This window comes from Fomitiporia mediterranea, assembly GCF_000271605.1.
Source record: "Fomitiporia mediterranea MF3/22 unplaced genomic scaffold FOMMEscaffold_6, whole genome shotgun sequence".
Lineage (NCBI taxonomy): Eukaryota > Fungi > Basidiomycota > Agaricomycetes > Hymenochaetales > Hymenochaetaceae > Fomitiporia > Fomitiporia mediterranea.
The window spans coordinates 3047146-3062036 of record NW_006760391.1 but is presented as its reverse complement, the minus strand read 5'-3'; the positions used below and the strand labels follow the sequence as shown (position 1 = coordinate 3062036).

Sequence of the window (14891 nt, the reverse complement as noted above, 5' to 3'; positions counted from 1 at the left end):
AGACTAGTTTATAGTAGTGTACAATCAGTTTTAGGGCCAGGAAAACTCATATACATGAAATATAGGGAAAACTCACATATTGTGTTGTATCTTACTCAATTTTTGATCATTTTAATTTATTTTTTCTGGAATATGAAAGATACTTCAAAAGTATAATTTTTACAGCTTAGATCATGTAATTTGGTTAAGTATTAGTTGAGTTATAGTAGATTTTGTATTTGAGTGTACTTAGTGTGACGAAAATCACGAATCGCGCGTGTGACAATATTTATGAAAACGACAGTAAACTCACCCAGAAGTATTTCAACTTTAAAAAAGAACACAATTCAGCATGCATTCAATGAACAGAGAGTAATTGTCTACTTCTCTGTCCAGAGTTGTAACTAGAAAGTTGACTTTATCAGTAGAATTTGGCTTCGACTAGTTGTAACACACACGAGCATGATAGACTAAGACAGTCAAAACTGCTACATCGAAGTAACCTGCTGTGAGTGTTTCGGAGAAGATTAATGGTGCTAGACTCGGATTGACGTATTCAGGGTCAGAACGAGCATGGAAAGTATGAACAAGCCCATTGTCGAGAGTCTGTTTTGCCATCACAGGTGAGTGTATGTGACAGTTAGCGAGATACATTCTCGGTCTGGGCTTTTTATAATGTGGAAACTTGTATGATGATTCCAACTGCGATTATGCCTCGGACGAGGTATAGGATAAGAGTATCTTAGTTGAATAGGGCTGAAGCTTTACAAACAATCTCAACTGAGGTGCATAGCAGGTTGTGATATGATAGAAGTTATGAAGCTGATGAATCTGATCGGTGGTGACTTCACATCCAATGAAGTACGATGTCTCCAGTCCTATCCTTCCTTTTAAGGCAAAAAGTTCCTTTGAGAACTTGTTTCCTCCACTGATAGAAAGTACTTTCCACCGAGACATCTTCTCTCTCCGCGGTACTGAGATGAAGCAACAACTGAGAAATCCAACTTCTCACCTGCTAGATCGATCTGAACCATGTAATGGGAGCACTGCGGAACCACTTACAGTTATAAAGCCCGTGTCTGGGCCTGACTCTGAAGTTGTAGCATTGTGGAATTTAGCTGGTACGAAGTCCGGTAAACGTCAAACCCGGCCAAAGCGCACTCGCAACACATCAAGCAACAAGATCAAGATAAAAGAACCGACTCCGACGCGCACGACTCGGCAATCGCGTCGCCGGAGGACCAGTGAGAGCGGTAGTGAAGAAACAGCAGCGAGCTCTAATACGAACAGAAGTACGCCTGTCACTGAAACACTCATCACGGCGAAATCTGAGGCTCAGGGAGACGAAGGCCCTGCGCCGACTCCTGCGGAACCTAGTCCACCTATGGACGACTTCAATGCAAAATATCGATCCAAACGTTGCTTGCTGAGGACGCGTCTATTGCCGCTGCATCAAACTGCGGTCCCGCGATGAAATTTTTAATTGGCGTGTTTGCACCATGTGATCGTACAGTCATTACTGTAATCGGTTTCAGCATATACATGTAACATAGCTTTCTGTAGTGTCAATCAATCGCCTCATGTACCGTACATTTCATGCTTACTATTACAAATTACGAAAGGCGAGTCTACGACTGGAATTCATGAGGCGAATAGTTATTGAATCGATTTTATTCATTCGTGGCGTTCGAGACAAAAGAACACGTTGTCTGACAACGTGGAAGTCCAAGACGATAATTAGCGCTACCAAACGTCCGGGTACACGCCTCATTAATTGTCGTATACGAAAAATAAAACGTGAAATGTGTCCGTAAGAAAAATAGTAAGACAACAAGACAAACAATAATGTAAGTGGTATGAAAATCATAATAACGAAGGCGAATAACTTGTCAGTAAACCACACGTATGAAAACAGCGATTGTCCTCTGCGAAGAAAACATGTGCAAAACTGGAGAAGAAAACAGACCAAGAAAATGATAAAAGAAAAAGTGACGATGCAGTAATGTTACAAAATATCATTAATCCATGTCGTATTGAAACGAGAAACCGTCACAAATACATGTGAGAAGCGTTTTAAGCATGATAGGTCACTATGGTTTCATGGAGAAGTACATTATGCCTGGTAAGAATCGGAGTTCAGTAAAGGGGGAGAATCAGGAACAAAGTACAAATGCTTACTGATGTGCGTGTTGGTACAAGGCCGCCAAGGACTGACGTTGCATCGCCGACAACACCGCCAGCTTGCGATGTCAACGAAGCGACAGCAGAAGAAGCCTCACTTGACACGGATGATACAGCAGATGACACCTTGCTGCTCACTGACGATACTCCACCTGACACACCACTCGATAATTGACTCGCCACAGAGCTCAATGCAGACACAGCAGTCCCAGTGAGCCCAGCACTCGACGCGCTCATACTGCTCAATGCTGAACGCATCTCCGAGATTGACAACGCCAAGCTATACGTCGTCGGCACGTTCGGCTGGCTAATCTTCATCCATGGCAACTCATATCCACCAACGTCAATCTGCACTGTCTGTGCTGCTTGGATATCGAGTCGACCAAGTGGGATGATGCCGAGAGACGCTAGTGCTCCCTTGACGAGAAGAACGTTGCCGAATGTCCCGCTGTTTGCGGTGCCATGTGCCGGGACAACGAAGTTGTCAAAGGGTTGATCGAAGTGAGCGAAAGTCTCGCCGTTCACTCCGCCGTCGGACTGGACAAATTTAATGTTGAAGTCTGCATCAAGTGGATTTGCGACATCGAAGTTGATTGATACCATGTTCCTGCGGAGAGACTCAGAATGCATGTGACGCTTTACTATAGTGATACTTACGTTACGAGCGTGTCGAGTGTAATAAAGACGTTGATGTGGGTAATGAGGGTAGGGTGGTTCAAACCCTGTAGGCTTGTCCCAATCTTAACACCCTCGAGAGCCTGGTCCAACGACGCATACGGCGAACTGTCTCCATCACCTTGAATCGTGAGGTCAAGGGTATCGCCAGTGGTTACGAATTCAGATACGAAACCCTGTAACCCGGGCATAAGAATTCAGCAACGAAGCATTGGAAATATCTCACCTGAGCTGTCGTGTCGTTCGCGTTATCTGGCTCGTAGTGGAACTCAGTTGCGATTGTGTTCTGACCTGGAACCAAATTGAATGGCTGTTTGGATACTATTTAATGCTCATACGTGAATAGTAAATCGCAAATGAGGACTTACATTAATGGCAGCACGACCGATCTATTGCAACAAAAGTCAATAAACCTTTATGAAATGAAATTCTTTGAAGTTTTCTTACCTTGACACCCTTAAATATCACAGGAAGGGCGATATCATTGGTTGACAGTGAGATATTAGATGGATTGTCCAGAGTAGTTGTCAGCGGCGATACAATAAACTGGTTCCCACCATTTCCGCCACTTCCAGTAATGCTGACGTTGCTCAGGCTTGCTGTGCCTCCGAACGAGTCAATGCCTTTCAGGTTTGAAGTAACATCGAACGGTATGCCATCAATAGGAACATTCCCTATTGAAGTCTTCGCAATTACGTTTGCTGTACCCACCAGGCTGAAGCTTACAGAAGACGTGTCAGTTACAGCGGCGAAGAACGATTCGAAGGCGCCGTTGTTCAGCGATTGTAACGTCTGGTTTGAGAACGAGAGGATAAGATCGGCGACGTTGCCAGTCGAGACTCCGCCGTTAGCTGGAGCTCTTGGGAGGTTGAGCTAGACATATCTGGGATAAGCATGAAATACGCGAGATAAAAGCGTGATCGACATACAGCAGCAACACCTGTTCCGCCAGAATCTTTCAGAGTGATATTCTCTCCTGACTCGATAACTTGCAAAGAGAACCCGAACGGATTCTTATACGTTGCTAATGTTGTCTTGGAGCTAGTGAGGGGTGCGAAGGCTTGATCTTGACTTATCATCTCTACTTCGAGGTCTTCCAGCGTTATAGATTGAATGATCTGCATCGGTTAATTCTCAGAATCGTGCTCATACGAGTAATCGTGTATCGAATAACTCACATCGAATTTCTGACCAGGAAGAATCACAGATAGTGTCAACGTCTTGAACGCTGTACTCAACCAAGTAACCTCTCCACTTCCCGAGGGCTGCACAGAGTCACCAGTGACGCTAAGCGTCTGGTTCTCACCTGCCAAGAAATTCGAGAAGAGTTCTCCAATAGTATCAAGGTCCGATCCAGACTGAGGAACAATTCTTCCCGACAAGTGTTCGGTAACTGTAGCCTCGGGCGGTAGCACCAAGTTCTGCCCTGTCAAGGGGCCGACTAAGACATTCTTGAAGAATGAATTGAACGTTACTGTGCCCAAGTCGATTCCCAGTTCTGAAAGACTCTCGTGAGTTGCAGACTAGCAAGCAATCTGACAATGACTTACGAGCAGGAGAAGGAATGTTTGAGTCTGTCTCAATATGAATACCACCAGCAGGATCATCGCTTGGCAGCTTGAAGTTGCTGATTGTCACACCAGGTAGATTGTTAAATGCCTTCAGCGTGACGTCCTTCGACAAAGAGACATTATCAAAGATTGTTCCGAGTGCCGTAACACGAAGCTTGTTCGTCGAGATCGTCCAAGTGAAGGATGGGTTGTGGAGCAGGAACGTTGCGAATTCGGTGAAGCTGGAAGTCCCTCAGTATACGTGTCAGTCGCATAAACGGGCGAAGGACTCACGCTCCCTGATCGGTAATGGTCAGATGTCCGCTAGTCTCGTAATCGGGAACACCATCATTGGCTGCTGCACAAACTGAAAAGAACTACTCAGTACACTCGAGCTGCTTTACTCATTACGATCTACTAACCCGGCGGAAGCGAAATGGTTGCAATGTCATGACCATTCCAATTGACACTAGAAGGAAAAAGTTAGTCATCCAACTATTTATTGGGTTGATAGAATACGCACTTTACTGGCTCAACGAAAGTGATTTCAGCATCGAGAGGACCAGTGCCCGTCAATGAGCCCTTGAGTCCAAGATCAAACCCTTCGTTCGCAATGTTACTGGAAATCAACATCAAGTAAATATATGCACGCGAAATGGAATAAGAATACATACGTGATATTCGCCTGACTGAAAGTCAAGCTAGCTTGGTCGACAAGCGCTTGTACAATCAGGGGAGCGACATCTCCAATTAAGAACAAAACCGTGTTGTCGATCTGCAATCCAATTAGTGGCTCAACCTGGTACGATTTGAGGCAAGATAAGTGTACCTGAGCTGGGACATTTGACTGATTGAAGGAGAGGTCGGTTGCGACTGTAAATATCTACTGTTAGATGGTCTCGTATTCTTAATGCTTGGTGGCACTTACAATCGTCGAGCTTGTTTGAACTATCGACTGAGAGTGTGATTCCCATTCCACTGAGAGCCTTCAGAATAGCACCATTCACATCAAATTGCTTTCCACTTGAACACAGTCAGCAACGTCAACAAAAATACCAAAGAAAATGGACAATACCTTGTACAGTTGGACCCGCTGGTATCAACAGTTGTTGTGATCTATATACAGCAAATTATTAGCGAGTGTAGCCATTATACCACAAGATACGAACATCAGTTTTCTGGTTAGGATTGTTAAGGACGATCTGGAAAAGGTCTGGCAATGGACCAAGGTCAACACCCGTCTGCTGCGAGCGAAGCTCCAGTAAGTGAATGATATCAACAGGGTTCATGTTAAAGTGGAACGGCAACGTCTGCGAAGTAACGTTACTATGCCCATCAGCGTGCAATGACAACTGTGTATTATCAATCGATCCGAGGAAAATGTCCTGATACGACGCCTTCGCAGATACTTTGAGAATGTTGATACTTGCGGTGAAGGGATTCGACAGTGTAAACGACGTCGACGCAATTCCCGTTTGCACGATGTCAGTCGGGAATGTAAGTGAGGCGCTTGTAATCAAATTCTGGTGTAGTGCCGGAATGACGACCGGGCTGAGCTTGATCTCAGACAAAGCGAGTTTAAGAGAGTCGATCGGCGTTGTATCTGTGGACCCAACGATAGTCGTGTCGGAATCAATCCCTTGCAAGAAATTCTCAAGCATTTGTTGGCCGGCTGCGACGGCGCCACCTTGCGGCTGATAGTGGACATCTGTATGGCACTTAGCAGAAAATACTTTGAATTCGAACTTAGATACCAACCGGTTGAGTAGTTCGCGCTGCCCGGGATTATAATCATGTCGCTCTGTGTAATTTTTTAGTCATTGAGAGGCTAAGACTTTAAACGTGAAAGACTCACAACGATGGCGCTTCCGATATCCTCGTTCCTTAGCGCAGGTCAATTAACAATGGAAATATTCAGATATAGAATGACTCACTCAAATTGGAGCCCGAAGCTGACATCTCCAGTACCAATTGTCAGGTTGCTGGGAAATGGCATTAAATCGCTGTCAAGAAACCCAGAACAATCCAGGACTAACCTCGGGTTGAATAGTTGAGTAGACACCTTAATCAACAAGAAATCAGGGAATCCATGATTCACGTCCAGATTAGAAACTGTCGCAGGCTTCGTGTTCAAGCCTTGAAGGCCCGCAATGGACGTGTCGACGTCGAACTCGATATCCGTCAGCGAAAGCAACCCAACCGCAGTTTGCGCATCCGTGTTTGCTATACCTCCAAGGGAAAAAGTCTGCGTCGCGCTTGTTGTCGTCGCAGCAAGGAACTGCTGGAACACATCGTGCTTGTCACCGAATACAGCAAATGGAATATTACTGAAGGTCAAATGGATAATTCGCTGCTCAACATCTGTTGTACTCGGGCCCTTCGGGATAATGAGCTCCGCAAACGATTGGCCTTGGAATCCTGTCGTGATATTCTGTTCAACGGCAACGATATCGACCGGAAATGCGAATGGAAGAGTAAATGCTGCAGTCGTGTCGTTACTGCTTGATGGTGGATCGTAAGCATCATTCACCGAGAACAACAGTTCCATCTGGTTGATCGTAACCGCTTTGATGATATCCAGTTTACCTTGATTAGGCAAACTAGTCTCAATTTGCAAACTCTTAATACCCTCGTTCAACCAAGTAACGTCGCTAGGTCCAGCGCTGTCTCCAACAACTGTGACGGTACTGTCCTCACCATGGATGAACCGATTGAACATGGTCGATACGTCTGACAGACCGGTCGCTGATCCGTTCTGTGGCACGAGGCGTCCGACCAGAGGTAGATCAGTGCTTGACTGGGGTGCGAGAGTAAATTCGCTCTGCGCAGCGGCGGGACCGATGAATGTGGACTGGAAGAAGTTTCGGAAGCCAATCGAGCTGAGCTCGATTCCGACTTGCGCAGGCTATTCAATTCAACGCAAACCATAGTCAGTATATGTCGAGCTTCTTTCAACAGCAGAAGTGCTTACGTTCTGCACTGTTGTGTTCAATGTCAAATGGATACCTCCGGCAGGATCATTGGAAGGTAGGTCGAACGAGTTGATTTTAACACCGCCCTTCAGCCCATTCATCCCGAGAAGAGACACCGATTTGGTCGTCAAATTGATACCAGGTACATCGATACCTTATCCTTTGCGTCAATTGCACAAGCCAAGAACTAATAAGATGAACTCGCTTACCGAGGGCCGAGATGGTAAGGTTCTCGCCCGAGATGTCCCACTGGAAGCTCTCTTCTGTCACCAATACCTTTGTAAAGTCGGTTAGATGGTCGACATCGGCGACTGTGAAGTCTGCTGTAAGGTCAAGTTGGGCGCCCTCATCTGCAGCGAGATTGACATCTGGCATCTTTAGCGTGCCTAAGGGCTTTCCGGACCAGCTTATGGTCAAACCGGATCCGAAGGAGATCTTCGCATCGACTGAATCAATCGTTAGCCATGAGATCGGTATAAGCAAGGGCTCTAAACACTTACAGGGTCCAGCATTCGTGATATTTCCATTGAGCTTCGTCCCTGGAATGACTGAGTTAGGTGCGAGTTTTTAAACGTCAAAACTTCGCATACCGAAAGACGTTTGCTGCGGATTTGTGATCGTCACGGCCGAAATACTGCGTATGCTAATGTTAGAGACACGAATGTTTGTCAAAAAGAAATGACAATAATCACCCAAGCAGTGAGCCATCCACAATCTTCTGTACTATCGGTTGAGCCAGGAAGGGTAGTAGCATATTCAGACTCTCATCGGTCTTCACGGGGACATCTGTCTGATTGTAGTCGAGCTCTGTGTTATAGTCACCTGAAAACAAGTTTGTCACGATTTCCTTCGCTTCTTTGGAAGAGAAAAAGATCACCTATTGTTACGGCTGAAGTGAGCTGTACGGTCGATCTCAACTGCTTGAAGGCCGTATCAACGAAGTCGGGAAGGTTGAAGTTCGTAAAAATGTTTGTATCACGTTTCGTCGCACTCGAGTTGCTTCCACTACCAGTTCCGCTGTCCTCATCTGTCGTGGTAATATAGTTGTAACCTCCAAGTGCAACAATGCCATCCAACTGGTCCGTGCCGAGCCCAGCCATAACAGCAAGTCTGCGTGTCAGCGAGAAGATCGCCGGTGGATCAAGGTTCATCTGAAGGTCGATTGTCGGACTCGTTGTTGTTGACTTTCCATTCGCAGAGAATGCCACATTCTGGTTAATCGTACCCAGAGGAACACCGTGTGAGCTCACGGAGGACGTGATCTGTGTGATTTGTAGCCCTGCACTGAATGGATTGTCAAGATTGACAGTGACGTGCGCAGTGTTATTAACCCAACCCGTCGTCGATAGTACTAGAAAACGACGTCAGGAAAAGTGGAGGCTTGGAAGGGTTAAATCCAACCTTCGAGTGACGTCGAAGATAATAGCTGGGATTTCAGACCGGGAAGAGTAGCCCCAAGAGAGAGCGAACCAAACGCCTGGGATAGCGAAGAGATATTCGTGCTTCCACTGTATCCGCCGATCTGAACATTGACATCTACGCGGGTACGACTCAGTCAATTGTGTCATAGATCAACAATGCTATTTAAATTCACCTGTTCCACCGACGAAATCATCTAGCGTCTGTCGACCTTGCGGACTATTATTCGCCTAATACAATATTAGTACAGTAAAATTAATTCCGTTGTCAATTTTACGCACCTCAAAGATCCCCGTAGACACGAGAGAGTTATTCCCCATCACAAGAGTCAAGTTCGGGAGGAGTGTCGTGCCGAGCAATCCTCCATCCCGGAACAATTGCAAACCTATTCCGAATCATCTCAATTAGCATCTAGATCAATTAATAAAAAAATAGAGCCCAATAATTACGCAGGTCACCGGTGCTCAGGTTCAAGTTCGACGGGTTGAAAATAGATACGTTAATAGCCAGCGTAATTCCGTCGGTGGTTCCACCAAGGACGTCAACGCCAGTAATTGTCGTGTCTCCCTGAAGACCTCGCAATCCGTCAAGACCACTCGTGACATTGAACTTTATTGGGTCAAGTGTAACCTGTCCAAGGCTCAGATTTGCAATGGCACGCGATTGCCCGACAAGCTGGAATGCTGAGCGCCTAAACCGAAAGGATCAGCAGACGTAACAGAACGCGACGTGACATCACTCACGTGAGCTGCGTCAAATCCGTGTCTGGTGACGTCACAAAACATCAAGCACAAGTCAGTTTCCACCTACTATTAGGACTAAACCTCATCATGAAAGGCAAAAAAGTACTGACTGAACTGCGAAAATAAGGTATGCTGGATGTCCGGAACAGACAGAGCTATGTTATCAATCGTAATGTTGATCGTACCCTCTGTGTCTGTCGAGTTCAGTACCCTTATGTTTGACGTTGACGAACCGAGTGGCGTTGACAATCCCGCAATGGAACTTCCATTCTGAGAGATATTAAAGCTGTTCATGATCTCGCCGATGGAGACTCCGAACCCAAATGGCAGCTCTGTATCAAGTAAACTTCAGTCTTTCGAGAAGCATAAAACATAAAACATAAGACTTACGCATAAACGCCGAGACCGTTTCCGTATTCGCTACCGGTGCCCACGGTGTATCCTGATTGAATGCCAACGCCATGTCCCCAATCGTAATGCTCTTGATTGGGCCGAGAGGACCGTTGCTGTCTGGGTTCTTGAATGGTACGTTCAATCTTAGCGCCTTGATTCCATCGCTGAGCCATGAAATGATCGTTCCGTCCGGTTGTGCTGCTGACCGGCCAATTGCTATGACTGGCGAACTGTCTCCATTAAGGTATGCAGTAAACAATGACGAGAGCGAAGCTAGAGCATCACTCGTGTTTTGTTTTACGAGGACGCCGTTGAGGGTGATGTCATTTGGACCGGGTTGCTGTGACGGATCAGAATACAGGTAGATTCTGGAAGGTATTATACTCACTATTGCACTGTTCAAGCCAGTACCGGAGCCCAGGAAGGTGTTATTATACGTCAAGTCAAATACAACGGTACCCAAGTCCACTTTGAAAGGACTGCCACACCAAGTTAGGATCGTTCTCCAACGAACGAATTATGGTAACGTGTTGAACGCACCTCGTGTTGTTTAACTCCGTCGTGGCGCTGAAGTTGATACCTCCCCTTTCTGCATCGCTCGGCAGCTGGAACTGCTTCAACACGACATTTCCGTCAAAATTATTGATACCATTTAATGTCAGCTTCTTATCGAAGTTGATACCCTTTGCGACAGGGAACTTGAGAGCGTTCACGCGCAGGCCAGTGCTATGGAGGCGCCACGTAAAATTAGGTTGGGTAATCATCGTCTCAGTGAATGTTCCGAACGCGGCTTCGTCGACAATCGTGAAGGCCGTCGTCTGGTCGATTGTTGCCCTTTTGTGCTTGGCGAAGATAGGTTGAAGTGACATAGTGCCCAGCGCAATCTCCGTGTCATTAATTAACCAGGTTACCTGCATAGACATATTGAATTCTGCAAGTAGTCAAACAAGGCGCCAACAACATACATTAATAGGCCGAGTAAATGTGATCTTCGCGCTGAAGATACCGGCATGTGAAACCTGGGCAAAATTGTCAGTCGCTCTCGAATTTCAAGGACGCATAATTTACTGACAATGCCTTGCATTGTAAGGTTAAAACTAGAGTACACAGATTAAATGACTCCAGACTTGGTATAGAAGACTCTATTCACTCACGTAGAATTTGACGGATTCGAAATCGCTGCAGTATCAACATTGAGGATCGATCTATTGACGACAAGCTGCGCAATGGCCTTTATGACGGGAAACAAGATAATGAAGAGCAATGCAATCCCGAGCGCGCCAAGGACAGCCCACACAATAAGGGCATTTCGCGTTTTCCACCAACCAGGGACCTTGTAAAACGGCACCTTCTTTTGCTCAGTTGCAGTCGCTGCAGCCGCTGCTGTAGTTGTCCCAGCCGCAGCACCGGCTGCCCCTTCTGCGGCGGTATCTTGCGGCACCGCATGTTCATCGCTGAAGGGACCCTCTTGAAATCGGCTGGCATCCGCTTGTGGCTCCGGCGTGAGTCCAGGCGGAGCAGCGTTCTCTGTTCAACCCGGCCAAATCATGCGAGTAAATCCGGGTGTAGACCAAAATAGTACAGGAATAGCCGGGTTCGGAAGAAAAACACATGTCAGCGCCTCGATTATCTTTTTCGCGGGTTTTTCAATAACATAGCCGGCGACGACGAAGCACATGAGTCGAACGCCGTTGATAAAAGATGAAGATGGGAAAGATGAAAGAAATGCGGGGAAATAAAGTATGCGCGGGGTAGATTGCCTCTACTTTGCTTTCCCCGCCCCTTGGCGCACCCGCGTCGATCGTTGTCGGGGGATTCGCGCTAACGGCGGGGCCAATTTAGCTCCCGCACAACGCGACGTGTGCCTCCAATAAAAATAAAGGGATTTAGATGAGAAGGTAGGCCGTACCTGCAAGAGGTGCTGAGTCTTCATACAGAATCCCACTGCTCACTCTCGAGTGCTCAACCTGGTCCATTTCGCGATCCATGGTCTTTCCTGCTCCTTGTCCGAGTCGGAGCTCGACGCTTCTTGTCGCTGCTCTGCGTCAAATAAAGGTGCAGAGAGGAGCAGACGGGACTAACAGGAAGGACAGAGGACAGAACTACAGGTGGAGAGGGGGCGAACGTCCAAACCGCTTCAAGCGCGCGCGGAGCATGCATTTATTTCGGTAGATATAAAAAATTCTGTGCCGCAGGAAGTTCACATCCTAGCGAAGAAGGGCGAAGTAGGGATCTGGACGATTGACAACGCCGAAGGTGTGGGAGTATCAGTCTTCGATATATGCACGCATGACACAATCATCCATATGTTGCGTCCATTCAGTCCGAGGGTGCGGAACGTTCCACATCGAATCTCTTCCGAGAGTTCAACCACTCGGAAAGGGTGGATGAATCTCAAATAAGGGCCAGCGCCAAAAATTGATTGGTGCCCGGAAAGATCGGCGGCGCTCGTTCATTCTATTTCCGTTTTATGAGTCTTTCCCTCTTTTTGTTTATATCACAAAAAACCACCTGGCTCACATGAGCAAAAAACGTATCAAAACCCACTATCAGTTGCTTTTCTCGGCCGCCTTCGCGCATGCTTTTTCGTCTCCTCTCATCACACTTGTTCACTAGGCACGGACCTTTCTTGTGCATTCTTCGCTCCTTCTATTTGTGAGAAAAGTTGATACCGGAGGGGAAACAATCTGGAGAGAACGGAAGAACACAAAGAGATCGGCCGAGCACGGCATGAAGGATCTGCACCACGTGCGAAGCATCAGACAGGACCATGAGGTCTCGCGTCAATCACCTGTGCAGCGTTTCATCCTGCATCACCGGGATGTCTGCCCTACCGCATATCGGCTCTTCTAGCTTCTTTCTTCCCTTCCCATATTTCAAATGAGAACGACACTCTTTTAACATTCCCTTTCGTTCGACAGTTCCCTGGCCACTCGGGTAGAAGTTGATCCCCCCCTGCCAGTATGAAATGACATTGGAATGCAAAGTGCCTCGTCAATGCACAAGTAAAGCATTTCGGGTGCAATGTCTTCCTCCATGCTTGTCTCCTTTGTGTTTCTTTCGGTTTTAGTCACGCGGACTACCGTCTCGCCTCGATTGACGTACCTTAGAGGGAACGTTGCCTCTCAATAGCACCCGCTCATCCCTATCCTATTCCTTTGCGGGTCAAGAACATCTGCTTTTAACGTCGTCATCTATTGATGAACGTGATTTCATAACTGTTCGTTTTCATGTGCATCAATACACCACCGAAGCAACGACATAAATAGAGTCCCAATTGACAGTGAGTTACTTTCCTTTTGGGCTCTTGAAAGACAGGGCAAAGGGTACTAGTCCTGGACACCGGACAACTGTGATAGGCCTACGATTGACACTCCACTCTTCTCACTATCTTTGTCCTTCTAGCTGCACAAACCATAATCGTACGTACGGATAACACCGAATGAGCCGGGAGGAACTCCGGAAGATTGATTTTTGAATTGGTCCGGTGATGCTGCAACAGATGTGGTGGCTCTTGGAAGACGAAGTACAAGCAGCAGGCTATCATCGAACACCTTCCCAAACTCGGCATAAACAACGACCACATACCCCACAGAAAACTCAATGTTGATTCGTACCTTCGACATCGTCATATCTGGAACAAAAAGTGCGGAGATCGAAGAGTCGGAAGACCAGCTCAACTCCCGTCAATACCCCGTCAACCAAAGACAAGGCAGCACTCAAGCCAGTGAGAAAGAGTCTAGATTGGGATGATCGAGAATCCGACGAGTGGGACGCGAAGCCAAGAATGAACGAACCCTCCAGTAGATATATTCAACTGCGACGAGAATATTCTGCAACCCTCAAAGAATCACGCATGCATATAAGTCCACCATATGCATATTTATCTTTTTGCATCCGCCGTTCCGTCATCCCGATAACCGTAAACCCACCTTCCATAATAAAATAACCGCTGATCACTAGTGTAACCGGATGAAACTCGAAAACGGCATGAGAGATGTTGAGAAGTTAAGATGTGGGAGTCTTGGTTACAATCAGATGAACTGTTCGTTGCTTATATGAATTCATTGCGGGAACATTGAAAGCTTCCCTCCTTTGGTTAAGAATGCTCAAGCCGAAGAATAAAATTTAATGCCGTCGACGACGGAAATTTTGTCAAATTTATGGTATGTTTTAATTTCAATACAATATGATTTTGCTTCCGAGACATAATCAGATTGCGATAGACTGGTCCATGTAGCGTGGAAGGAATGGTTCATGCCTTGGTTTCTTCACTTACTTATATCCCGAGCTTCCCTGCACTGGTCGCACAAAGGGCATTGTCATTCGCATCTGTTAACGTAGAGACGCCGGGATAGCGGAATTGATATCATATGGATATGCAGTACTGATATCAATATTGTTATAAAATGCCTCAATCACTCTATTAGCGATATGTATTCGTTGTCTAGATATAAATCGTACTTGATTCAAGATACCAAGCCTGTGATACTTAAAATTGACTGGTATCCAAGTAAAGGTCAAACATATGCATGCTTTTCAAAATAAGAAAAGACCATATGTTCAATGGTCTGGGCATCGTCAACGGTTTCAACATTAATATAAGTCTTAGCTTCCTCATGGTGATTCATCAGAAAAAAGCATGTGGCGCTGAATTTCATATGTGTAGATTTTCGTGTGGATCCGAAGAATTTAGATTTAAGATTTATGTCGATTTGCAGGGCTATGTGCAACAGCAGTCTTGACAGGTAGTATGATGACGTATTGGACAAGATTTACAGTGTTATGAGCAGGATCATATCACTGTTAGAATAAAGATCAGCGCTGGCGCTGGGTTGTCCGACAGTAATTCCCGTTCGGATGCTCTCAGAAAGATACCAGCGGGCACGTCTAAGTAGTCCTTGCAAAAGGTGAGTTCCGTTCACCCGATTACCTATGAGACTTGATGCTACTGTCTGTAGCAGCACTAGTTGTTCAGA

The 14891-nt window shown here is 46.2% G+C and overlaps 2 protein-coding genes across 2 annotated transcripts; one reads left to right on the top strand and one right to left on the bottom strand.

The window, feature by feature from the left end:
* Positions 1–958: 958 nt before the first annotated feature.
* FOMMEDRAFT_156671 (uncharacterized protein) lies at positions 959–1453 on the top strand (the record flags this gene model as incomplete). The annotated part of the gene is made up of 1 exon (XM_007266933.1): positions 959–1453. The coding sequence occupies one exon, from the start codon at positions 959–961 to the stop codon at positions 1451–1453; it is 495 nt and encodes a 164-aa protein (XP_007266995.1).
* A 340-nt stretch (positions 1454–1793) lies between these two features.
* FOMMEDRAFT_168292 (uncharacterized protein) lies at positions 1794–13538 on the bottom strand (the record flags this gene model as incomplete). Its single annotated transcript, XM_007266932.1, has 44 exons — positions 1794–2098; positions 2158–2767; positions 2818–3011; positions 3062–3145; positions 3204–3224; positions 3283–3708; positions 3765–3953; positions 4014–4333; positions 4386–4627; positions 4680–4752; positions 4808–4854; positions 4909–5004; positions 5060–5160; positions 5215–5258; positions 5314–5408; positions 5461–5501; positions 5555–6093; positions 6144–6186; positions 6241–6268; positions 6320–6367; positions 6422–7290; positions 7357–7511; positions 7567–7803; positions 7858–7896; positions 7948–7991; positions 8050–8179; positions 8235–8708; positions 8759–8893; positions 8952–9006; positions 9058–9161; positions 9226–9467; positions 9520–9541; positions 9630–9851; positions 9910–10252; positions 10301–10391; positions 10453–10823; positions 10878–10931; positions 10985–11009; positions 11067–11439; positions 11705–11733; positions 11865–11989; positions 12038–12047; positions 12117–12267; positions 13343–13538. The coding sequence occupies 44 exons, from the start codon at positions 13536–13538 to the stop codon at positions 2093–2095; spliced, it is 7743 nt and encodes a 2580-aa protein (XP_007266994.1). The 3' UTR covers positions 1794–2092.
* Positions 13539–14891: the final 1353 nt, after the last annotated feature.